Source organism: Manis pentadactyla, chromosome 10, assembly GCF_030020395.1.
Source record: "Manis pentadactyla isolate mManPen7 chromosome 10, mManPen7.hap1, whole genome shotgun sequence".
NCBI classification, from domain to species: domain Eukaryota; kingdom Metazoa; phylum Chordata; class Mammalia; order Pholidota; family Manidae; genus Manis; species Manis pentadactyla.
In genome coordinates, this window is record NC_080028.1 from 10781213 (window position 1) to 10808020 (window position 26808).

General features: G+C 52.1%; 1 protein-coding gene across 2 annotated transcripts; it reads left to right on the plus strand.

Moving 5' to 3' along the window:
• The first annotated feature begins 755 nt into the window (after positions 1-755).
• PVALB (parvalbumin) lies at positions 756-16416 on the plus strand. 2 transcript variants are annotated; one of them, XM_036891533.2, is made up of 5 exons: positions 756-906; positions 2574-2706; positions 3922-4031; positions 8685-8735; positions 16202-16416. In XM_036891533.2, exons 1-5 carry the CDS (start codon positions 846-848, stop codon positions 16228-16230), a joined length of 384 nt encoding a protein of 127 aa, XP_036747428.1. In that variant the 5' UTR covers positions 756-845; the 3' UTR covers positions 16231-16416. The 2 variants fall into 2 exon arrangements, with proteins under 2 accessions (XP_036747428.1, XP_036747429.1); XM_036891534.2 differs by lacking the exon at positions 8685-8735 and having other exon boundaries at positions 768-906.
• The last annotated feature ends 10392 nt before the right edge of the window (positions 16417-26808 follow it).

The following is a 26808-nucleotide window of genomic DNA, read 5'->3' on the forward strand; positions in this document are numbered from 1 at the left end:
ACGCTTCCCCCAGAAGGTTTGGGGTGGGGGCAGGTGGAGTCTGGACGCCAGACTATACTCCCACACTGCGTGGTTCAGGAGACCAGGAAAGCAAGTAGTGGGGATTTGAGAAGGGTTCTTTGAAAAGACAGACTAGCAAGAAGGGAAAAGAATAGGTTTTAGTAGGTGCATCCCTGGCCAGATGTGTAATGAACGGGACACCCGCAGAGGGCCCAGCAGTGCCTGCCTATCCGTGTCACCCTCACCCAGCATCCACGGGTCAGGTTTCCAAACCTCAGCGCTCAGATTTTGCAGCATAAATTTGCATCCAGGACAGACAAGAGCGCCGGCTGAGGTAGGAGCGGAGAGCACACGGGAGCAATGCGGCCCAGGAGGGTGCAGGCCTGGCCCCTGACGGTCCAGTATCCTCTCCAAAGCGGTGGGACACCTCCCAGATGCACCGACCCGGACATGAGACGCCGCGCTGCACCAGTCAGCGCCTCCTTCGTACCCTTTATGGCAGACGAGCTCTCCAGACACGCCTGGTGACGCGGGCGCCCGGAGTATCCGAGATGGCCCCTTTCCCCGGCGCCCTGGCCACAGCCCCTTGGATCCCTAGGACCCCCGGCGGGCGCGGTGTGGGAGCGGCAGCGGGACGGCGCGCCCGCGGCCCGCTCAGCTCAGCGGCGCGGCTGGACTGAGCGACTCTGGCTGCGCGCCGATCCCGGAGCCCCCTGGCTCTGCGCCAGGCCGGCGGGCGTGCGCCCGGCGCGCGGCACTGCAGCGCTGGTCATATGAGCAGAAATGATGAGAAAAGCACTTTTTAATCTTTTCGCACTTGCTCTGCCCGCTCAAACAGTTGCAGGATGTCGATGACAGAGTTGCTCAGCGCTGAGGACATCAAGAAGGCAGTGGGGGCGTTTACCGGTGAGCAGCGCGCTCCCCTCCCAGCCCTGCCCCTCCGTCCATCACCCTGGCCCCTGCGCCCCCGCGGACCCCGTGCCCCCCGCGGCCGATCAGTCCTCCCCTGCGCTCCTCTCCTCTGCCCATGCATCCCGCGAGGTGCTGGCTGGGCGGGAATGGGGGTTCTCAGCATTTCCCATACTCTGACCCGGCGGGACTTGGGGCAGGGAGTGCGCGGGAAGGCCAGGCGCCCTGCCTGACAATCGAAACTCCCGGGTGCCAAAGACTGCGCTGCGCTGCGAGGACTCGGGGATCCCTGACCAAGGACGGAGACCGGGTGGAAAGCAGGAGGTCCGGGTCCTTGTAGGCGCTTGGGGATTAACCTTTAAGGCACTTGGAGGGGGTGGCAGGTGCACACGCCTCCTTTATAAGTGGCACCTTTCCGAGACCCCCATTCTGGACAGGACACTTCCCGCCCAGCAGTGGCCACTCCTGGCTCTCCGACTGTCCAAGCCCCCTCGCCGGGGCTCAGAGGCCCCCCATCACAGACCCACCAGAGAGGTGACCTTCCCGCGGCTGGCGCTCTGCTCTGCCCAGCCCTGCTGGGAGCATCCTCAGCGCTTGCAACTTCCAGCCTCCTTAGGCAGCGGGAAGGAGGGGAGCAGGAAATCTCCTTTCTCTGAGCAGCCCTGGACTTCAGCGCTTAGCCACCTACCTTCCTCCTCCCTCTCATCACCCAGATGGGGAAACTGAGGCTTGGAAAGGGCCAGAGACTTGCCCAAGGTGAACCAGCACAGTCAGAAGGGGGATTAGAACTAGGGCCACCTCCAGGTCCTGGTCGTCCACATAGTGTTAGAGCAATTTTCCTTCCCTCCAGTCCGGGGCTGAGGGGAGGAGAACCTCTCAACAGGGCCCCTCACACACTTGTTACTCCGTCTAACATTGTATGCTTCCCTAGGTGCTCTTACAAAGGAGCTCAGGACATAGAAAACTGGGGTGGGGGGAGTCCCATTTCCTTTCTGCTTGGTGCTCCTTCCCCTGGGCATCAGGAGGCCCCTGGAAGCCAGCCTCCTGGGGTGCATGTTAACCCACCCACTTCTCCTTGACCCACCTTGCTCCCTCTGAGAAGAAACTTAACTGGGAATTCCTGGGGGACCTTCCAACACCCTCCACTCCCACGGAATGGACTTCTGCAGCAAAGCCAGGATTTCTAGGTCCTCCCCCACCTCCTCTCACTGTGTGACCTTGAGAGGAACTTGTCCTCTCTTGACTTTCTGGCAACACAATCTGTGGCCAAGAAAAAAGGCCGGACCCCCCACCCCAACACCCAAACACATATACACCATGTTCACACCACCTCCAGTTCCCCTTACCCACTCCCACTGAGCCACCACATAAAACCTTTCACAGAAACCAGGAAGCCCCTCTGCCTTCAAAGGCTACCCTCACCATTAGCCAAGGGCAAGGTGAAGGGTGGGGGCGGGCTTGTGAGCCAGCAAGATGGGGGTGCAAGCCCATCTCTAGCTGTGTGACCTTGGGCAAAACACCCACTCCCACGGAGGCACACCCCCCTCCAGCCCCAGGACTGGTACAGGGAAGGCAATCCACAATGCTGTGGCTCCCCCACCCTCCAACCCTTCCCTCCTGCCCCTTCTTTGTCCTCATTTGCCCTCCGCCTCCACCCCCCACAGCTGCCGACTCCTTTGACCACAAAAGGTTCTTCCAAATGGTCGGCCTGAAGAAGAAGAGCTTGGGCGACGTGCAGAAGGTGTTCCACATCCTGGATAAAGACAAGAGTGGCTTCATCGAGGAGGATGAGCTGGGGTAAACTGAGGCCTGCAGGGGCTGCCCCCGAGGGGGAGTGGGGGACTGGGACTTGCTTTGGAGTTCTAGTCAGATGTGCCCTTCTCTCTGCAGCCATCACAGAAAATAACTGCCTGACCGCTATTGCTTTGGGAGGAATAAAATCCTCAGCAGGAAGTGCAACTAACTAGGTTAAATTATAGCCACTTAATATTGGTAATGGAATGATGCTACTTAATAATTTAATACAAAGGAAGAGGCAGTTTTCTTGCTGCTTAACACCGGAGGCAAGACAGAGTGCGCTAGCTTGGGTATTCTACTGATTTTCATTTGTCTCAAAGGCACCTTCTACCATCCTGCACACCCCTGCCCTTCTGTGCCAGTGAGGCTAGGGCAGTTTCTGGGCAAATCAGGGGGGCAGAAACAGGAGTCCTAGGAGAAAGAGAAGGAGGAAAAAGAAAATACAAAACTACATTGGCAAAGGAACCTCGCTCTATAACCCACTTGGCCACCTGGAGACCCAGCTGTGTGCCCTGTGTCACTCTCTGACCAAGACTGCCTTGAATTTTGTCATAAAGAGAAGGGGGAGGCTGTGGAGAGAGGACTTTCAAGTAGGATCTTTCCCATCCATCTAGTTGCACCCCAAACCACCCAGCAAGGGTACTTTTGTCTAGAACCTTCTCCTCCCACCCACCCACACCCGATTGTGCACACATGCACACATACACAGATGCTGACTTCTACCTGTCTTGCAGGCATCACCTTCTCTGAGAAGCCTCTCCTGACTCTTTCCTCACCACAGGGGGAGTGGATGCCTCCTCCGAGCACCCCTCCCTTTCCCCATTGTTGTATCCATCACCGTGCAGTCTCTCCAAGTACCTGGCCTCCTCCTTTTTCTCAGGTGGCTTCCTAAGATCACCTCTGTGCCCCCAGTTTCCAGCACGGCCCTGCACAGAGAAGACCCTTTTGTGTTTGTTGTGTTGGCTGAATACATAAATGCTGGTGCCCTACCTGAAGTGAGGTCAGCTCCTTCCCGAGGGCAGCCTGTCCTTCCCCGCATACCCCCATGAAGGCACAGCCACTGCCAGGGCTCCCTGGCCCAGCACAAATGCACACATGCCCCCTGCTTGCCACCTGGCCCAGCTGCCACCTCCCTGCCCAGATGCCAGGCCACCATCCGGACGGTGTTTCTGAAGGTAACCTCGACCTGACTCCCTCCCTGGCTCTTCTCCCCAGATCCATCCTGAAGGGCTTCTCCCCAGATGCCAGAGATCTGTCTGCAAAAGAAACCAAGGCTCTGATGGCCGCTGGAGACAAGGACGGGGACGGCAAGATCGGGGTGGAAGGTGAGTAGCCGTGACCTAAGACTCGGGCCCACCGTGGATCTTGGGATGCTCGGACCCTAAAAGCTCAGAGTTATGTCTGTTGATTCCCCGAAGGGATAGATTCTTTTTATCCCCCTACTGTGTAGGGAATCCAGGAGAATAGTGATTTTACCTGAACTTTGCCCACCCCTGTGCCCGGATTCTGTCCCAGCTCTGCCCAAACTGGCTGCGTGACCTTGGGCAGTCTCTCTCCTTCCCTGGGCCTCCATCTCCCAACCGTAACAGGAGATGAGGCCAGCCGATCCCCAAGGACCCCACTGGCCCTCACAGTCTCAGATTCCAGGGATGGAAACTCCTTATCTCCTATCCCCCTCAGCATCTTGTCGTGGTGTCCTGTAACCTCAAGTCTCAAAATCTATTTTGGCTTCACCCAAATATGCCATTCGAGCTGTGTAGAAGAGCCAGGGAACATCGGCAGCCAGAACTCAGCTGGGAATCAGGGAAGGAGTGCTTGGCCTGCCCTGCTTTTCAACCTTTGCTTTCAGAACAGGTGAGGGAGGGGCTGGCGGCACCACCCCAAGACCTCCCCCATTCAGGTCTCACTAGCATTCCCAGAGTGCAACCCAGCACCATCATCTTTCTTAGCGTCACAGCATCCTCAGAAATTTTCTCCATTTTGCAGATGTGCAAACTGGTTGAAGGTGCTTAGCCTGGGAAGGAGCCAGCACATGGGAGGTGGAGCAGGGACTCAGAACCGGTCAGAATAGCTCCTCCTGACATGCTATGCTGTGTCCCGTGGTAGTGCTTTCTGTCAGTCTAAGGCAAAACTGTGTAGGTGCTTGGCCTCTGGGCCCAGGCTGCCTGGGTTCAAATCCCAGCCCTGCCACTTTGGAGCTGTGTGACTCTGGACAATTCAAGTAACCACTCTGGGCTTCAGTTTTCTCATCTCCGAATTGAGGATAATGATAGTCCTTATCTCATAGGATTGTCACGAGGATTGGAGGCAATAATGGGTAAAGTGTTTAGAATCATGTCTGGCACAGATGTTTGTTGACTAAATTGTTAAAAATAGGGACTAGGTCTTCTTTTTATCCCCACTAGCTAGCCTGCACCTGACCCAAAGCTAGCACTTAATAAACCTCTATTGCCTGAATGTAGAGTCCAGTCCCCTCTTCTCCTACCACACACCCCGTGCTCTGCTTCTTCTTTGCCCTTCACCAGCTGTGACCTTGGCCACATCACCTTCCCACACCTAGGTTCCCAGGCCTGGCAAATGGGGTGCACAGCTTTACCCTAAGATCTTCTTGGGCTCGTTGTGAAAATTAAGTGGCTATAGACAGACACAAAATCGCTTTAGGAAAGTTACAAGTCTTCCGAATGTAAGCATAGTTTATTAAAGTTTTATGGCAGAAACAAAATGGAGAAACTCTAGCAAGGTCAGACACAGCGAGTCGCCTGGCCTTCTGATGCCAGCTGCCCTTCTTGTGGTTGGGAAGGAGGGAGGTGGTTTTAAAGGAGCCGGAATGGAGGGTACTGGAGAGAAATGGGTGGCTGGCCTTGGTGATTCCAGTGAGTGGCACATCTTCCCCACACCCTCACCCTCATCCAGCCTCTTAGTGGATAGATCCACCCCCAGCCAGGCCTCCCATTTTATTTGCAGCCAATATGCCTGGGCAGGGTCTTCATGGCTGGCTGCTCATGAGCAACTTACATGATGAAGAAAAACCAGGCTAGAGCCTGGCCTGCCGCCCTGCTTCCCTCCCTCCCTCCCTGCCGAACTCAGATCTTAAAGAAGCAACTCCACTCTGCCAGCAGAGCCTACAGACCTTTACGGAGGAGCAACCCTGTACCGGGGCTGGGGGAGGTAAGCGTAAATCAGGCCCAGCTCCCATTTCCTGCCCTGGTGCCCCCCACCCCATCTCCCATCAGCAGTGGCTCAGCAACCTTGAGCCCCATTTCCTCATCTATAAACTGGGCCTGACAACACATAGCTACCTCACTGGGGTCCGTGAGGATTCCATGACAAAATGTATGGGAATGTTGAGTTCAGTACCCAGCACACAGCAAGTGCTCAACAAACAGCAGCTGTGATGTTATTTCTATTCTATCTGCATATTGCTTACAGCTCTATGTATATATTTCAAACGTACAGTAACACCAGGCAGAGGCTGGGAGGTGCAGACGAGCTTCCTGCAGGGGGAGAGCCAGCGGGCACCTTGTGCAGATCTAGAGGTTATGGGCAGGAATGCCGGGAGGGTCAGGGGAGGGAGGCCCAGGCGCTGGCGTCAGCAAAGGCACTAAGGCTGGGAAGTTTAGGGCATGTTTAGAAAGGGGCAAGATGATTGGTTTGCTGGGGGTGGGAGGGGAGAATTATTACTAGGGTGGGTAATGCGTGCCCAGCTCCCAGCTGGATGCTGCATAAGTGTCACCTCATTTGACCTCAGGATGACAGAGGACAGAGGTACAGATGCAGAAAGAGCAGTTCAAGGGCCCAAAGTGACACTGGATTCAAACCCAGGTCTGTGTGCCAGCACAGTCCAGGCTCAGACTGACCTAGGGAAGGTCTGGGGCCAGGGCAGAACAAAACGGGGGGACAAGAGATGAGATGGGCAATGTGAACAGGTCGCCCAAGGCAGTGGGGCCCCACACTTAGAGCTTTTCAAGGTGTGAAGATGCCAATGTCTCCCCATCCCCAAGTTCTCCCCAAACACAGTACTTTTTCTGGAGGGTGGCAGGAGGGATGGGAGTGATGACGTCAATGCAGCAAGAGGGGAGGCAGAGCCCTTTGTCGGCCCCCACAAGGTTCCGTTTCAGGCACTCAGCTTTGCTGTCTGCAAAAGGAAGGCTCCGAGCTCTTCCATCAGCTGGAGGGTGCTTTCTACTCCTGCTGGGACCTGGGGCAAGTCACGGAACCCCTCTGACCTTCAGGTTCCTGCACTTTAAAATCAGGAATCAAATCACTAGCCAATCAGGGGGGTCCCTTCCAACACTGGGAGTCTAGGGATGCCCTGGTGAATGCACCTCTAGACAGAGACCAGCTCAGCATTTAGGCTCAGCTGGGCAACCCTGAATGACAGCCGCAATGCCGTCTACCTTCACGGAGCACTTCCTGTATGCCAGGCCCTGTGCTTAGCATTTTACTCATTTAATCTTCCTAGCTTTCTTTGAGGTGGACACTATTACTATTCCCATTTTACAGATGAGGATACTGAGGTGCGGAGAGGCTAAGGTTTGTCTAAACTTCCACGAGTAGGAAAAGACAAGGTCAAGATCTGAGTTCAGGTCTGTCTGGATCCAAAGACTATGCCCTATGCTTTCATTTATTCATTCAAAACTCAGTGAACCCCTGCCATCAAATGATTTTATTGATTGATTTATTGCTTGCCTCTATCCCCCTACTGGGATGTCAGCTCTGTGAGAGCAAGAACTTTGCTTTGTTCAGTTCTGACCCCAGACCTTGAACAGGGCCTGGCACATAGTAGGCCTGGCACATAGATGTACAAGAAGTTTATTGAATGAATGAGTGACTGGATATATATGCCCAGCTCTGGGGATGCAATGATGAGGCAGAAGGGTGTACAGTGAGAGGTCTGCAGGCTAAGGTAGGAGACCTGTGTGGGCTGGGGGCTTGCATGTAGCCGTGCTGGGGTTTCCAGAACTAGGAACTGCCTCTGTCTCCAGCTCAGTTTGCCCTTTTGAAGGTCAGTGATATTAACCAGGCACCGCAGGATCCCAGATTGCAGGGAGAGGACAGAAAGACAAAGTCCAGATAATACAGCTTTGCATTCCCGTCTCAGGGGTAACTACTCCCGGAAGCTCAAAGACTTTTATAGATGTGGTTGATTGATTCTTGAAGGCCCCTTGAAAGGCTGGTGCAGAGCTGGTAGAGAGTTTTAAGTCAGAAATGGAGAGAAGCCATAAGAGATGGAAGGAGCCCTAAAACCCACTGTGGTTGCAAAACCCAGGCACGAACGGCAGCTGGGACGACTAAGTGGCAGGTTGCTTCTCAAGAACTTGTCCTACACAGTGGAGGGTCTCAAACTGGACTTAGCATCAGGGTCCCCGGTGGGCTTCTCACAACACAGATGGCTGTGCCCCACCCTCGGAGTTTCTGATTCCTTAGGTCTGATGTGGGGCCCACGTGTTTGTATTTCTACCAAGTTCCCTGGTGGTGATGATGGTCTGGGGTCCGCACTTTGAGAACAACTGCCCTATAATAATCCTAGAAAGTAGGTGCCATCACGCTTGCCATTTTACAAATGAGGAAACTGAGGCACTGAGAAGTTAAGTAAGATGCCCAGGGTCATTCAGTAGCAGAGCCAGGACTGAGGTTTGGAGGTCCAGCCAGGAACATCTGCCACCTGCCTGTAGCACCAGTGTGTGTGCCCTGCCCAGGCCCTCCACACCCAGTGCCTGCCCACGTGGAATTCGCAGGCCAACAGGAATGGCACTGACCACCCACATGGCACTTCCCGTGCACCGGGACCACACAGAGCCTTCAGCTCTTTAGTTCATTCAGTTCTCACCCATGTCCATAGGATAGGCCCTCGCTGTATAGACAAGGAAACTGAGGCTCAGGGAAGTGAGGTGACTTGCCCAGGGTCACACAGCCATTCAGCACTGAGCTCCTTCAAACCTTGAAGTTCTGACTCCAAACATTTCGCTCGTCCCCAGCATGCTGTAGACAAGAGCTGCACACCCAGATATGGAAACTTGCAACCTTAGGTATGGTTTCCCTGAACCTGATTCCAGTGGCGATCTTGTTTCCTGTGCCTTAACCCTGTCCCAACGAAGAGCCTGTGGTTTGCTGAAAAGTTCAGTTGGGATTATCACCTAACTATTGCAGTTTGCTCCAGTCATGTGCCTCAAGGCATTTGCTTTTTCTGCTTCCTCTGGCAAAATGCTCTCTTTTCTCCTTAAGTAGCCTATTTAACATGGGAGGCAGGGCAGGAGTCCTCGGGCTGAAACACCTGAAGTCAGACAGAAAATACAACCCACTGAATATAGGGCCAAGGCTTCTTCTCTCTCTCGGCATCCGTTTCCTCATCCCAAAGGGGTAATAAAAATCCCCACCTCTGAGGGGAAGGTTGTTGCTTGAATTGAGTGAGTGTTCTGGAAACGGCTCCTTTCCTCCTATCTTTGATGTACACTTTCTCTAGCAAACCACCACAAACCTTTGGAAGTAGTGCCATCAGTCCTCAGTAGGACTGACACTGAGTCTAAGACGGGAGGAAGGTGAGAAGGCTGGAAGAGGTCTTGCCCGCCTCCCTGTAATTCCAGCCCTCCAGCCCCCGTGGGATTTGATTTCCAAGCAGGACACCCTGCCTGCGCATGTCAGAGCAGCCCGCAGTCCTGATGCAGAGCCCTGGCATGTGCAGTGTTTTGTCCCATCTCATTGCATCTTCACACCAGCCCCATAAGGTCGGGGCAACAGAGTCTGTGATCCCCACTGAGAGATGTGGAAACTGAGGCCCAACAGACGTTAAGTGGCAACGTCACATAGCAAGTCCTTGGACCAGTAGAACCCAGATCTCCTGACTGCTACCGCCTCCACCGGGCTGAGCGGAGACATTCTAGTTATAAATGGTTTCGGTGCTTAGCAAGATGCTCACTTAATTCCCATGTGGACTGTCCCTAACTCCAGCCTTATGCTGCACTAGATTTAGCAAAGAGAGGATACATAACTTACATAACTGCCCTCCTGTAAAAAGGAGCTGGAGGGAGGGCAGAAAGAAGACTCCTTCTGTTTATCCCCCTGCCTCTGTGGGCTACAGCTGGAGTGAACCCAGGGCTGTTCACCCAACCTCTGGAAAAGAGACACACCCTGGCCGGAGCCAGGTCTGAGTTAGAATCTTCACTCCTGAGTGACTCTCAGCCTCAGTTTCCCTGTAAGCAAAATGGGGATAAGAGAGCTGGTGAGGATGAAATGGGATGGCACACAGGGCAGTGCCTGGCACGGAGTGAGCCCCCAGAACTGTTTATGCCACTCCTTGTGGCTGTCCAGCTTGACCCCGAATGACCCTGCCTCTGGGGTGGGAACGTGATCCCTGTTTGTGGTACCAATTTATAAGAAACCCAGCCGGGAGCTATTTAGAGGCAGGTGATAAACCGAGGTGGTGCCTTCATCCTGGTCATCACCACCCAGGCAGGCACAGCCTCCCAGGCACTGACTCACGGTGGCTCCGATTTGACGGGACCATTAGCCTGAGCTCCTCTCACCTGTCAATAGCTTCTAAATTTGTCCAATCCCCATGGCACCCAGGGCTGGGACAGACCTAATTAGGCTAATTTCAGTTTCCTGAGGGAAAGGAAAGGCCTGCACCCTCCCATCCACTGACCCTCCATGTGCTGCTCCCGCCCCCATCCCTACCTTGAGCTGCTTTCTGCGAGGATGATGAAGCAGCCTGCAAGCTGGCCCTGGGGGCCTTGGGTGAGGCCACACAGCAAAGGCAGGGCTGTACTCGCATTCTTACAGGAGGACAGCCTCTGGATGCCTCCAGGCAGGTCTGTCACTCCTCAGCAAGAAGAACTGACCCACCTGTGCCCTCCGTGTGCCAGGCAGCACCGCACTGGCTGTTCCCATCCATTACCCCTGAGGCCTCACCATCACCCTGCAGGGAGACAGCCCACTGCACAGATGCAAAGCCGAGGGCCAGTGACGGAGCGTCTGGGGATGGGTGTTCTGGAGGTGGAACCATAACTCGGACGGGATGGGATGAGATGGGATGGGACGGGACGGGATAGATAGTGTCAAAACTCATACCAGGTCAGCTGCTTGCTCCTTAGGCTCCCTGTGTCTCTGTTCGCATCATCCTGGTCTTGGTTTCAGGGTTTTTGTGGTTACTGTTATTATTTCAAAACTCCAACCTGTGTCAGCTGGCACCGAGGAAAGCCAAGGAACTAACACCTACAGACCACTTAACTCCATGCCAGGTGACATTCTGTGTTTTCTCATGTGGTCTTCCCAAAAGCTTGCAAGCAGGTACTATCGTACCCACTTTACAAATGAGAAGACTGAGGATCGGAGAGGTAGAGAGCTAAGGCCACCCAGCCAGGACGTAATGGAATGAAATGCAGACCCAGCTGCAGGGTTGTGGAAGGCTGTGCAGAGGTGCCAGGGCGAGGACAGGAAATGGTGGGGGATAACAAAAGTGCCAAGAAATGAAGGGTACGGTGCCTCTGCATAGTCCTCGCTTGAGCCGGGCAGTAGCCAGGCATTTCATAGGCTTGGTTTTAGTGTAGCTGGAGCTATAGGAGCATCGTGCTAACAACAGCTACCAAATACTGAGTGCTGGCTGTGAATCAGGCCTGTGATGGAGCTTCAGGGCCGGTTCCTCCCAACAACCCAAGGAGCTCATTACAGATGAGGAAACTGAGGTGCACAGAAGTGAAGTGTCTAGTCCAAGGTCATGGAAGCAAGAAATGGGGGTGGGAAGTTGACTCCCAGCTCCCTTGCTCCAAACACTGTGGGAGAGCTGGAAAGGCGTCTTCTAGACCTGATGCTGCACAGATAAGAAAACCCAGAGCAGAAACATGCGGGGTCTTGTCTGGGACCAGAGTGGATGGCAGAACCAAGACTAGACCCCCATCCTCTGAAGCCCCGCTCCCCGTCCCATATCCCAGTGCCAAATCAGTTGACCTGGACTTTACAAGGTCTTTGTGTGTTTACTCATTTGTTTTTCCTCAAGGAGAAACCTGGACATTTTAGAGGACACATTTATTTATTTTTTTATGTAAGGGCTATTTGTTAATTGGCTGGTTCCTAAGACCTCTGCCCTGAGAGAGATATAAAAAGTACAGAGAGGTGACCCATGCTCTCAATTTGTCTACAAAGTGCCCTGCTCCAGGTTCTGGGAAGATTAAACTAAGAGTCCTGCATTTTCTGCAAAAAGCCAGGGCATGTGGCCATTGTGACATCCTGGCTGGTAGGCAGAAGGGTCTGTTGTCAGAGGCTTTACAAAACCCCAGAGGTCCCGTAGTCAGGCTCCCAAATGCCTGCCTTTCTACCGCAGGAGAGCCCTCAGTCAGCATTCCTTGGACCCCTCACGTCACTGCACCAAAGGCCGTGTGAAGGTGACTGGCAGGCCTTTTGCTGATTAGCGGCCTCAGAACCCGTAAGTTCTAGGGCAAGGGTTAGGAAGGTCACTGCAGGTTGGGAAATGGTAAGGACCTAGCTCCCATCTTGACACTCTCTCCATGAGCCGGTGTTGGTAGAAGGACTCACATCTCCATCCCAAGACAGAGCAACTCAGTGCCCAAGGACAGGATATACTGGCTCTGGCCAGTTTTCCAGATTAAATGGCAGATGAAGCTGGAAAGAGTTCGTGCTTCCACCCGATCTGGGATGCTAGCCCAATAGGGAATGACCTCTCCAGGAGTGTTTCTGAGAACACAGGCCGATCCTGACTCTGCCTCTTCTTTTCCGAATGACACTAACACCTCTCCAGGCCTCCATTTCCCCATCTATAAAATGGAACCTCCCCACTCAGCTCCCAGGGCTGTCATGAGAATTACGGGACGTATGTCAATACTTGTTTAACCCAAAAGAGGATTCATGAGCCATCCCATCCACCCATCATCCACTTGACAGTCTACCCATTTGGAATTGATTAGCTAGCGCCTGATGTGTGCCAGGCCTGTTCTATTGCTAGGAAAGCGGCGAACAAGACAGACAGGGCTCCCTGCGCTCCTAGAGTTCATATCCTAGTAGGGGGAGACCGACAAAAATTAGTAAGTACATAAATAAGATCATTTCAGAGAGTGCTAAGTACCAGGAAGTAAATAAAAAGGGCTAATGTCACAGAGTCGTGAGGGTGGTGATATCTGAGCTGGCTCATGTATCATCTATACCTCGGTCAAAGCAGGTCGGAAACCTCTGGGTAAAGAAGGGAGCCTAAGGCCATAGCTTGAATCACATCCACTGTGTGATCTTGGTCAAGTTACTTAATTCTTGGGCTTCAGTTTCCCCACCTGCAAAATGCAGACTAGGCATTTCTCGAAGTAGTCATGAGAATTTAATAAGATAATATTTGCAAAATGCTTCCCATTTGGCATGCAATAAGAACTTTTAATTCTATAAAAATAGACAATATTAATAAAAATACTACTGATAGAAGACATATCAAAAGAACCCTGCCTTGCTGCAGTGCTCATGGCCAAGGAAGGGACGCTTTGACACCAGGCATGGGAGGGAGTTTTAGAAAATGTGTGGTGTCTGGGTCCCATCCCTGCCACTCACTGTTAGCACTCAGCCATGACCCTGGCGGTTTTCAGGCCCAGCTGGAGGGCCCTGTGTCTCTCCCACCTTAAGCTGATACCCTGGTCCCCCATCCGGGTCGCCGAACTTTCCTGTCCTCAGGGACAGCCCGGAGACAGAACAGGGTGGTGTCCATTACCCAGGTCAAACCCCGAGAGGAGGATCCCAGGTATGCGTCCCTCCACCTGGCGGGCATTGGCACCAGGTTATTTCCATGATGATAGCATGTGTTGGTTTGGCTGGGTTTTTTCATTTTTTGTTGTGAAATACTTGCAGCTTTACAGCAGAGTTGCAACGACAGCACAGAGAGTTCCGGGTGCCCCTCACCCAGCGCCCCAAACAATAACATTTACAAGGATGAAACCAAGAGCTCACACAGGGAGATGTACATATGTACTTCATTCAAAGTTTGGGAGGGTGGGGCACACCTCAAGGGACCCAGATACTCCCTGTGCATGGCCTTTTGGAAGCCACTTTACATCCAGCTTTTCATTTGTCTCCCATAAGGAATTGTTGCCGCCCCTCCCTTTACTCCACTGATGAATTGGGGGACTGACCCCCAGATGCACATTTCCCAGCAAACAGGGCCAGGCTGAGCTGGAACCCTAACTCCTGATCGCCACTTGTGCTGTCCCCACATCATGACACTGCATTTTCTGGAGGAGATGGGGACTTACCTGGGGCCCCACACTCTCTGGCAGGCTGGGGACATGGCATTTCAGAGTCACACAGTGGCAGAGGGTGGCAACTTCTTGTCCTCTCTCATCTCCTGGAGAGAAGAGCAACAGAGAAGACACTCCTTGAGCCCCCTTTAGTCTAGATAAAGGTCTGTGATGATAAAAGGGTCCCAGTGATCAGTGCCCCTCTGACCACCACAGTAAGGACCCTGTAGCTGAGAGGACCTGGAAAACGGGCAGAGGTGCTCAAAGTGGGAGCTGAGGACCCCTGTGCACCAGCACATCCCTCTGACTGTCTCCAAGTCAGGAAGCAGAGCTTGCTTTTCTTCCATTTACAGTTGATAACAATGAGGCTCAGAGAGGCTCAGTACCTTGTCTGAGGTCACACAGCCCCTAAGAGGCAGAGCCAGACATGGGGCCTAGGCCTCTTCCGCTGTGCTGGTCCATCACACAGGCCAGCTCCCCGTGGCTCCTGGGTCCTCCCCAGGTATGCCCCATGGTTTCCTGCCCTCTGAGCCTTGACCACGAAAGGCCCCGCCTGTGGCCCCTCCCCTCATCTGCTCTTTCCTGTGGAATCCTGCACCTTCCCACAGGCCTCTATCAGAAGCCACCTTTCCTCTGAAGGTTTTGCTGGTGACTTAAATAGAAGACACCTCTTCTGCAGGGAAAGCCAAGTCTCCGTGGCATTCCCCAGGCCTTTCACAAACAGCCCGGCCCCCTCAGGGTCAGGTGCTGAGCCAGGCGGGGGCTGCAGCAGGGAACAAAGAGAGTGGAGCTTTGTGTTCCAAGGGAAGAGGCAGAAACACATGGATACATCCAAAAGAGCTCCAAGAGTGTAAGTGCTGTGAATATAATGAAAAATTGTGCTGGCAAAGAGAAGCACGGTAGGGGTGGGTCACTACTTTGGCCAGAGTGGTCAGAGTGGGCCCCTTGAAGAGTGACATCTGAGCAGAGAGCACGTCAGTGAGAAGGAGCTTGCCATGAGAAAGTCTGGACAGTGTGCCAGGCAGAGGGAAGAGCAGGTGCAGGGATCCTGAGGAGGGAATGCCCCGGCCCACTTGAGACGCAGAGAGAAGGCCAGCCACATATTGCCTTCTTCCTTGGACGAGGCCAGAAGCTGCTGAGGAAAGGACCATCTCCCCTTCCCCGGTGCTCCTGTCGCCTGCTTGGGACCATCCCTTCGTTCAAACAGGTGGAGTTGGAATCAACAGAGGGACACTTGATCACCCCCTAGTGCCAATGCCAGTCTCTGACATTAATTAATACTAGGCGAAGGGGGGCAGGTGGACGCTGCTGGGGGGGAGGGGCCGGAGGCCAAGCCAGTGGGGACAAACCTGGACCCCAGAGCCACTTACAACCCTGGAGGCTCTGAAAGTCTCTTCTCTCTGCACCTCAGTTTTCCCTTCTGTTTATGGGGAGAGTGGCTCCCAGCTTCCTGAGCATTTGTGAAGATGAAACAAGGAGCCGTGTGAGACAGAACCCAGCCCATTCCAAGCACCTGTACTCACGACCCCGCTGAGCTGCGTGGAGATGTCACCTGCTCAGCTCTCCTCCAGGTTTTGCTCAGTCCCCCTAAGGCGGAGCAGTACACAGTGGTTCTTGAAACTGGCTGCCCACCAGAACACCTTGTTAAAGAACAAAATAACTCATCCCTTACCCCAGACCTCCCCAATCAGAAATCCTGGGGCAAGGGCCTGGGAATCTGCATCCTCTTGATTTCTGCTGGGGATCCTGATGGAATCTCAGGGACAGCCAGACAAGCAGCTAAGAAAAAGCTCAAGTCTGCAGCTGGACAGACCGGCTTCTGAATCCTGACTCTGCTTCTTACTAGCTGTGAGACCTTATAAAATTGCTGGGTGCTGAGCCTCAGTTCCCTCATCCGTAGAATGGTAATAATGATAAAATGCACATTATAGAATTATTGTCCATGTCAAATTAGGTATTTTGTAATGTACTTAGGCATGTGATAAACATTCAGAAAATTATCATTGCTATTAATATTGTAGTTATGATCGATAATTTGTGGTGGTGTGACATCATAAAGCAAAGATGTGGTAGGCTCACCATTTCCCAGCTCCCTCCATCCATTCATTCATCCACCCACTCACGCCCACACTCACTCATTCCTTTACTCCAGGTCTTCTGCAGCAGAAGTGAGAACCAGAAAAAGCACCACGCAGGGGCCAAGCGGGAAGGCCATGCCCATCTCTGTGGCGGCATCCACCTCTAACTCACCTCTTTGTCATTTTCTTTTGCAGAATTCTCCACTCTGGTGGCTGAAAGCTAAGAGGCCCTGACTGCCCCAGGTCTTACGCTTCTCTGCCCCGAACACCCCGTCTCGGCTCTTCTTGCCACCCTCCTATGTTTCTGTTCAGTGTATGTTATTTTTTACTCCCCCCACCCACTGTGGCCCTCAAATGACACCATCCTTCTGGAAAATACTGGAGAAACAATAAAGGCTGTACCAATCAGATTCTGCTGCTCAGAAGGACCCAAGGGATCCTGCCTTGGCTTTCCAGACACACTATGTGGGCTGAGGCCAGATTTAGGTAGAAAAGATGGGATGGAAGGGAAATCTACTTAGCCTCTCCTCTGCCATTGGTACCAAGGGTGGTACTCTACATGGGTTCCCCATTAATCCTTGAAACCACCCATAAGGTAGGTGATAAAACTCCCCTTTTATAGATGCAGAAACTAAGTCTTGGGGAGGAAAGTGATGTGTTTAAACCCAGACAGCTAGGACTTGTGGGTGGATGGATGGATGGATACTCATTAAGACTCTTCTTTTTCACAAATGACAAAAACCGAACTCAAAGTAAATTAAGCAAAAAAAGGAAGAAAAAACAGACTTGGTTATGTGACTGAATACAAGTCTTCAGGAACAGCTGGATCAAGGGACTCAAGTACTATCATCAAGAGTAAGGCCCTTTTACCCATCTCTGTGCACTTCCCTTCATGCTGGACTCATTACCAGACAGACTCCTCCTCATGTTGGCGAGACTCCCAGGAGCAAAAGGTGCACATGTGCAATAAAAAAGAGTTCCTCTTTCCCAATCACTGTCAGAAGGTCCCAAATTTAGTCCCATTAATAGCAGTAGCTAATGTTTATTGAACCCTTTACATGATTCCATCTGTACCACAACCTGATGGAGTGACTACTATTATTATCTCCTTGCACAGATGAAGAGGCTTAGGCTAATGTCATGTTTGCCCAATGTCACACTGAGACCATCCAGGACCCCAACCCTGGAAGCCACCTGCAGAGCCTGTGTCCCTCCATGAACCAGTAATGGTGACCCAAAGGATGGGGTCCCTGACTGACCCATTTGGGATGGTGCCCATCTGTGGAGACCCACGGGGTCAGCCACACAGAAAGCTCAAGGCCCGAGAGTGGGGGAGGGGCGTCCCAGGGGAAATCGAAGTTGGGGTGAGAGCTGGGCGGGCAGGCATCCCTGCAGGGTGGCTCCTGCCCTTGCCCACGACAGCCCTGGTGAGGGACTGGTGTGGCACTCTCCCTCTCATGTTGAGATTCCAGACCCTGGGCCCAGTGGTGCCACCCAGCCCTTCCCCTGGGCCCTGAGGTGTCACCCTGGGCTGCCAGGGAGGCTGCCAGGGAGGGTAAGGCTACAGGCAACAGGTGGAGGAGCAGGAATGGACAGACCGACTTCCCTGGTGGCAGCCAGGCAGAGCTGGCAGGTGCAGGCCTGGGAGGGTACTTGGGATCAGAACTGGGAACCCCCGAAGGGCTGTCTTGCTGTGGGCTCAGCCAGCACTAGACCATGGGAGATGACGGGCAGTCTGCGCTCAAAGGCAGCTGGTGAGCCAGGGGCTGAGAGAGCAGGTGTGGGCCTGGGTGAGAGGGAGTAAGTGAGTGTGTGTGAGCGAGACACGGCACGTCTGAGTGTGCAGTGTGAGGGTGCACAGGCACATGTACTCGCCACACAGTCAGGACCAGTGTAAACCCAGATTTTCGTGTCAGGTCCAAGGGGGCCCAAGTTTGGACACTGAGGACAGGGAAGATGAAGAGGGGCCGTCCCATACTGGGCCCGGTGGGCAGCACAGGGGGAAGGGCTGGGACTGCAGGGCTGGCTCATCTCCCCAGAACCAGTTCAGGGCCCTGCAAAGGACAGGTAGGTCAGGTAAAGTGACAGCTGCCACTGCCCGCTGCCTGGATGGCCGTCAGTGCCTCTTGCCCCGCACCCAAATGGCAGCCCACACATCACAACTCAAACTCAGGGCAGCCATGGCCCAGTCTCCCCGCGCAGCTGCGAGCCGGCTGTTTGGCCCCTGAGGGAACAAGGAGCCCAGGCAGGACAAGGAGGGAGTGGCTTTCCCAGTGACACTGGGGGCACCTGGCAGGGGGTTGGGGAGGACAGTAGTGTGGTGGGGCGGGGGCGTAATGACAAGCGACAGTAACACCAGCCATCAACCACCAAGCCCTCCTCCTGCCTCCTACTCTGTAGTTCTTGATTTGGCCCATTTCCTACACCCTGTCTGCTGCTGGAATCCAGGCTGGATCCCAGGGCGGGGCAGGGGCACAACTGCACAGAGCCCTGCAGCCCGGCTCTCACATCCATGAAGAGCCTCCAGTTGGGCTTTGGGCGTCACTCCCAGTGAGGCCAGACCTGGAACTCAGGCTTGGCATTTCTCCACACCGGGACCTTTACCTTGTGGAGGGAGCCGGCGTCCCCCAGGCTCTGAGGGGGCCGGTGGGAGCTGCCCTGCACACACAGCGGCTTCCTACTCAGTCTCCCCGCCTTCTCTCCACCCCATTCCCTGACCCATTTCCCACTCAGGGCCCCTGAGGGCCCTTTCCAAAACAGATCAGGTCACACTGTTCTCCTGTTTAAACCTGTGGTAAGCACCCCACCTACAGAATAAAATCCCAAGTCCAAGCACACCTCCCCTGCCCACAGGATGGCCAGCCTCCCCCCACCCACCCTCCGTCTTCGCCGTCTCCCCCAGTCCCTTGTCCACGCTGCCTGGACCATTCTGCCCTCCCAGCCCTCCCCACTCCCTTTCTCTAGCTCCATCCTACTCATCCTCAGGAAAACCGCTCTGCACAGATGCCCCCAGCAGGCTTAGAGCACCTGAACTTCCCCTGCAGGTACTTATCACAGGTGAAATGGGGAAAAAAGTATGACTAAGTCACATCCATGTGATCCACAGATCGTAAGATGCCAGAGGGCATGTCTGTGGGGCTCTTTGCTGGATCCCAGGGCCTGGCACACAGAAAGGTTATCGTGATACAGATACGGCCACAGAGGCCCAACGTGGCCAGGGACTAGCTCAAGGCCAGAAGAGCAGAGCAGAAAAGAGACCTGGCCCGTTTCCTACTTTCCCACCCTGCCATGGTGCCTCACCCACAGTGGGAAGTCTGCCCTGCCCAGCACCCCAGTATGTAGGCCAAGTGTCACAGGACACCCGCAGCCACCAGCCTCCCGCCACCCGTCGCCTTACACCTCGTCACCAGTCTCTGCCTCACTCCTGGGCTGAACAGACTCCTTCTCTTCATTGTTATGCCCAGAGGAGACACACTCATTATCTCCACCCCCTTCTGTCTGGGAGGCTGGGAGCAGGTAGGGATGAGCTGAAGGCTGGAAGCAGGAGCTGGCAAATTGGTTCCTGAGTGGCTTTTGATAAGAGTGGGGAGCATCCTGTATATAGGCAGAAGCTGAAGGACTGATTGAATGCCCTGGAGCCAGGAAAGGATGCAGATAAATGGGGGAAGAACAGTGAGGACGGAGCAGAGGGGGAAGGACGGATGTGAAAAGTCAGGGATTCTCTCTTCTTTCTGCCACGGGCTTGGAGAAAACGAGTGTGCTGGGCTCCAGCTTTGGGGCTGGGCGGAGCTGCCTTCCAAATCTGCCTCTTCCTCCTCTGAGCACCTACTACACACCAGATGCTCTGTATATACCACTCTTAATCCATACCATAACCCCCCAGGGAAAGGGACAGTCTTTATTTTAGTTTAGGTGAAAAACACTAAGGTTCAGAGAGGTTAGGCAACTTGCTTAAACCACACAGCTGAAAAAATGGAAATAGCAAACGTTCATTCATCCATTCAACAAGTCATTTTCGAGTGGCTACTTGTTCCCAGCATAGCTAAGCACTTGAGAAGCATGACCTCACTGAATCATCCCAGTAACTTCCAGAACTCTTCCCACAGTTCTGCCTCCTTCTGGCCCTACCCCCTGCAGTAGAGATTCTCCACCCCAGCATCCTTGCCACCACTCTGCAGGGACAATTAGCCCTGGAAGATTTGAACTGGCCGAATCTGATATCTGAGTTTATATAGGAATCAGGAAATCAGGAGACTGTTTGCGAGGGGCGGTTCAGCACGTGGGACAGAAGCCAGTGCCCTCTGCCCGCTTTGTACATCCTCCTCCGTAGGCTCAGTAAGAGAAAGGCCTGGGCAGCCAGACTGGACCCCAAACTGGGTCACAAAGTTGTCCTCACCTGACTTATTTCTGTTCTTCCTACAGCTTCTCGGGGAAGTGGTAGATGATTTGTGTCCCCATTTGGGACTTTATGAGGATCAAATCTGGGACTCTTGAGGGCAGGCTGCCCCATGTGTGGTGGCACTCAAGCCAGGGCACCCTCATCAGCGCTGTTTTGCAGAGGAGGAAATGGAGCGTGAGTAGCTTGGCAAAGACTACAGAACCCATTTGTGACCCTACTCTTCACAGGATTGGACACAGAGTGAAGATTTAAACTGCCAGGAGCGTCTACCCAGAGCCAGAGTGCACGCTCTTCTCCTGCTCCCCCCACATCCTCTGTATGGGGCTGGAAAGCATCCCTGGGCCTGCCTGACTTTTGTTCATTCATGAACTCTTCACTGCTCTGTGCTCCCTCTCTCTTTCTCAGAGGGCCCCAAACTCCTTAAGAGTCTACAAAGCCCTTCACATCCGAGCCCTTCGAACCTCACCATTCTTCTCCCTCACCACTTGGCCTGTGTTCTCCTCTCTCCCCATCCCCACTTAGCACCCAACCCTAATTTATTCCCTGCATTCTCCGCTCAAACTAGATAGAATGGTTAATTTCTCAAACTGCCATGTTAACTCTCTCCTCTGGGCCTTTACATAGGCAATTCCTTTAGCCTGGACACTGTTCCTTCACTGCCTGATTAATTCCTATGCAAGGCTCAGGCCTCAGCCAAACAAGGCTGCCTCTAGGAAGCCTTCTCTGCTGCCACAGACACCCACATTTAGTTACTTATTTTTATTCACAACCTACTATGTGTCAGGTGCAGTGGGGTTCCCACGGTAAATAAACCAGGTAAGGTGAGCTTTCATGGAACTTCTATCCTAAGGGACTCCCTTCTTTTGTGCTTTATGCTTCCTTCAACACCCACTCCACATCTGTTTATTGCTTCTTTAATAATCTGTCTTCCTGAAGGGAAAAAAATATTTGCAAATTGTATAACTAGTGAGGGTTTGGTATCATGAATAAATAAGAACTTTACAACTCAACAACAACAAATAAAGAAACAACCTATATTAGGGTACTCCTGAGAAAAAGATCCTATATATGCATATATTTGTGTGTACATATGTATACTACATAGATGCATATAAAGATATTTATTTTAAGAAATTGGCTTATATCATTATGGAAGCTGACAAGTCCCAAGATCTGCAGGGTGAATCTGCAAGCTGGACACCCAGTGATGTGGTTCCAGTCCAAGTCTGAAGGCAGGAAAAAAACAATGTCCCAGTTTGAAGGCCATCAGGCTGAAGAATTCTCTCTTACCCCAGGAAGTCAGCCTTTTCATTCCATGCAGCCTTCAACTGATTGGATGAGGCCCACCCACAGGAGGGAAGCAATCTAGTTCACTCAGTCTACTGATTTAAATATTACTCTCATCCAAAATCACCCTCACAGAAACACCCAGAACAATATTTGACCAAATATCTGGGTACCCCACGGCCCAGTCAAGTAGGTACATAAAGTTAACGATCACAAAACCCAGTTTTAAAGTAGGCAAATTGACTTGGCCAGACATTTTTCCAGATAATATATACAAATGGCCAAAAAGCACATGAAAAGGTGCTCAATATCACTGATCATTAAGGAGATGAAAATCAAAATCACAGTGAGATACCACTTCACACCCACTAGGATGACTACAATCAAAGAAGTGAAAGTAACAATTATTGGCAAGGATGTGGAAAAATTGGTACCCTTATGTATTGCTAGTGAGAGCATAAAATGGTGCAGTCGCTGTGGAGAAGAGTTTGGCAGTTCCTCAAAAAAGTTAAGCAGAATTGCTCTATGCCCCAGAAATCTACTCCAAGGTATAAATCCAAGAGAAATAAAAACATAGAAATTGTATACAAATATTTATAACAGAATTATTCATCATAGCCAAAAATTGAGAATAAATCAGAGGTCCATCAGTGAATGAATGGATAATCAAAATATGGTATGTCCATACAAAGGAATATTACTCAGCTATAAAAAGAACAGATACATATTACAGCATGGACGACCTTGCAAACATTGTGCTAAGTGAAAGAAGCCAGACACAAAATGTCCTTTTATATGAAATATCCAGAATAGGTAAGTCCACAAGATAGAAAGCAGATTAGAGGTTGCCAGGGGATGGATGGAAAAGGAGACTAAGGAATGGTTACTTAATGGGTGAGGGTGTTCTTCTGGAGGAAAGAAAAGGTTTTGAAACTAAGGAAAGGTGGTGTTTGCACAGATTCTGAATGCACTAAATGCCCCTGAACTGTATGCTTTAAAACTGATAATTGTTATGTTCTGTGGATTTCACCTCAATCACAGCCATCATCACCGCCATTGCCTATCTTCCCCATGAGAGCTGGAATCATGGTTACCTCACTCACCACTGTGACTTCAGCACTCAACCCAGTCGCTGGTACAAAGGAGGTACTTAATATATATTTGTGGAGTAAATAAACACACATAACAAAACATGAGCAGGTGAAAAAGAAAGCAAAGCATCCACATTTGGAAGATGTGAAGTCTTTCCATCAGTAAAGGTGGGGGGTGTAGCCTGAGGAGGAATTAGGTATATTTTGTGGGATTCTGTAGTCATAGAATCAGACCAGTTAGGGGATTTACAAGGTAACAGCTCCTGACCAAACTCAAGGACGCCATGTCTGCCCTTTGAGCAGCTGGGCAGTAGGATGGCCGTCCTGTGAGACAGTGAGCAACCTGCCATGAGAAGCATGCAAATGGAGACAAGCGAACTTGTTGAAAGAACTCCTGCATCAGCAGACTTCCCCTAGACACCACGTTCCTTCCAACTCTGCCATGCTATGATCTGAGCCAACTCACAGGCCATTAGAAATCTGCTTAACCTCCTGCTGGCTGCTTGCTACCTTGTTGAATCAATCATCCACTGGATATTTATTGAGCACAGATGTCATCCAAAGATAGACCCAAAGAGGGTGCCATGTCCTAAAGAGGCAGAGAAGTTTCCAGGTCATTCTTTTTACTGTCTCCCTCCCAGCCTGAACCAGTGTTCAGAACACCACCTTGGAAAGCCATGGGCTGATGTCACCAGGTTCAGAGGAGATTGGTTTGCATTTAATGCCCTTCCTTTGAGTGTCTGTTGTCCCCCTGGTGTGCTGATCACCTCTGGGTCCCGGTGCTGACTCCCACCAGCAGCTCGGCTCATGCTGTGCCTGATTCTCCTCCGCAGGACTCACCTGAATGCCCACGTCCTGGTCCTGCTCTCCGTCAGGGCCGGGCACAGGGCCCAGAAAGGCGGCTGCTGCAATGCCACAAGGGACAAATTTGAGAAAAGTTGTCCCTCCACAAATACACCAGGGTGTGTCCTTTAAACTAGACATTGTGGATATTACAATAACACAGGAAAGATCTATTATGGACATTGTAATGGCTTATAGGTGACACATGGTACTTATTACGCTGTTATATATTTGCCAACTCATCATAATAGTTGCCCACTTATCACCAGTTTTCACCTGTGTCATGATCCCATTTGGGGACAGGACAGCAATATACCCCATGAAAAACACTCCCCTCACCAGGGACATGGTTTTGGTCTATGAGTTGTGAGCATATCTCCCTGGATGGGGCTTTCAGGGAAGCTTCTGGAGAAGCAGATGCCCTTAGTCCTTTGGCCTTTGCCCTCCACCTTCACCCTGTCTAGGATGCAGCCTTGGTGCCCAAAGACGGGGCTGCCTTCTTACAGCCATGGTATTAAAGACACAGCTGGTGATGGTGTCGTTAGAAAGCCAGGGAGTCCCTGATGGCTTCTTGAAGCCACTGTACCAGCCGAGAAGCTGCCAACTTTGACAGTGTTTGTGTCAGGAGGAAAATAAACCCCTATTTGGTTAAGTCGCTGTGGTTAGCACATGAGACAAAGGTAATTCTAACCAGTTGATGGTAATTTTTAAAAATTTACAAAATGTAGTGTAGTGGGTTGAACAAATACATCTACGGAACCTCAGAATGTAAATTTGGAACAAAGGTCTTTGTGGATAGAGTTAAGGTAAGGACCTCAAGAAGAGACCATCCTGGATTGGGGGGGCCCTAAAGCCAGTGACAGGTGCCACGGGAAGATGCAGAACGGAGCAGACACACAGGGAGCAGGCCATAGAAAGAAGGGGGCAGAGGCTGGAGTGGTGCAGCCACAACCGATGAGCGCCAGGAGCGGCCAGCAGCTGGGACGGCAGAAGGGGCCTCCTCCAGGGCCTGAAGGCACACGGCCCTGCCGACACCTTGATTTTAGACTCTGGCCTCCAGGACTGTGAGAGAATGAATTTCTCTCATTTTGAGTCACCAGATTTGTGGCCATTTGTTACAGCAGCCCTAAGACACTAAAATATGCAGAAAAGTAGGTGTCATAGACGATGTGACATTTAAGCCGGGCATTCAAAAGATAAACGGGAATTCTCCTTTTAAAAAGAGGAGAAGGGCCTTCCCCAAACACAAGAAGCAAACTGTGGTAGTAATGGCAGCACTTGCTGGCCTCGCCCTCTGCTTTACATCCCCTCCCCATGTCCTTGGGCCACGCCCCAGGCAGGGACACTGTCCTTTTTTTAATAGCCGGAGACTGAGGGAGGAGAAGTTAAATGGCTGTGCAGCCAAATGGTCACTGCAGGTGCTGTGGTGCCCCCTGCCCCTCAAGCTGGGGACCCGACACCCAGTGTCCAGGGAGTTTTGGTTCCTGGACAACCCGGCCCTGCACAGGGCAAGGCGGATGTGCAGAGGCTAACAGAGGCACAGCCCTGCTCACTACCAGACGATGGGTCAGATGACTTGCTAACATCCATGGCCCTCAGCTGGGGTGACTCCAGGTGTGCTTCACGCAGCCCCCAAGTTCCCAGCAGGGTCCACCTGGCTTCTTTCTGCTCCCTGTCTCAGTTTCATGTCCCCACTCCCTGAGTGGTACTTCCAGGAATCAGCTCGTGATAGACCACTTCTATTCCAGCTCTTGTTCAGGGCTGCCTCTGGATGGACCCTGACCCAAGACATGTTGGAGTTGAGCCCATGCCTGTTTATCCAACCCCAGAGCCCAAGCTTGGACCCACTAAAGTCCTCTCCCCTGTGGGGTTCTATGCATAACAGCCCTGGCATGCTCCCTGTATTTAAGGGCACAAACTAAAAGGTAGCCAGCTCTCTGCAGCAGAGGGCAGGGTGCGGCGGGGAAGCAGCATGGAAGCTGTTGGGCTTAGGAAGGCTCTTGAGCACCATGCAGCAAAAACAGAGAATGTTCTAACGTTTTACGTTTCCTGTATTCACCACGGTTCCCATGGGGCCAACTTGGACATGCTCCAGTGAGATGTCTGGCCCTCTCTTACCACGCCAGCTCCTCCAAGTCTCGGGCCACTTGTCACCCGCTCCTCTAATGCTCACATCTGTTAACTCTTAAGAAACGAGCAGAGGGCAATCAGTTCGGCGGAGTGCTTCAGAGACAATGCTGGGGTGGCTGCGAGACTTGCTGGGTGAGCCAGTACCAGATGAGAAATTGCTATGCCTGAGCAGTTTTGCAAAATTCAAAGCTTTTTGCTGGAGCGGAGGGTCAGTTACTGGAAGGTTTCTTGCATAATCATCACAAAACCCCACCTTGTCAGCACCGCCAGAAAGATCGTCACAGATGGATGGTCTGCTCCCGGGGCCAGGCCTTTCTGTGCTTTGAGAAAGAGCCTTCAAGAATATGACTAACAGGAAGGAGTGACGGTCAATTCTTCTGCATAATAAGCTGTTTCAATGGGTACTTTCCCTCCATCGAAAAGAAACTGCCTTCATTTCTTGGGTTTCTTGCAAGGACAAGTCTTTGCAAGAAGAAAAGCCAGCCTACTCTAGGCACAGAAAGTGAGAAAGCTGCTTCTTCCTCAGGAGAGGGTAGGGGTACATTTAACTTATTCATTCAGTCAATAGCAACATGCCCTGGACGAGTAATAACCACCAGCATTGACTGAGTGTTTAACTCTGTGTCTGTACCAAGTGCTTTACATTCATTATCCCACCTAAACCTCCAGCAATCTGATGTAGGTCATGGGTCCCGTTTTACAGAAAAGGAAACAGCGGCTCAGCCAAGCTCATCAGCTCTTCCAAAGCCACCCAGCCAGCAAGCAGTTGTGCTGGATTTGGAGAGACAAGACCTGAATTCCAATCCCACCCTCCCTTCTTACTAGCCACGTTGTGTCAGACATTCATTTAACTCACTTAACTGAGTTAAGTGATTCTTCCTCAGGAAAATGGATGTGCCCACACTGAATTTTGAGAGCGGTTACAGCCATCAGAGAGGTGAAGGGCCAGCACTCCAGGGACTGTTTCACACAATTTTCTATCTACTCTTCTGCTCTGCATATCCCAAAACTGGTTTTTTTCCCCCAACAAAAGTTAAATTTGTGAGATATAA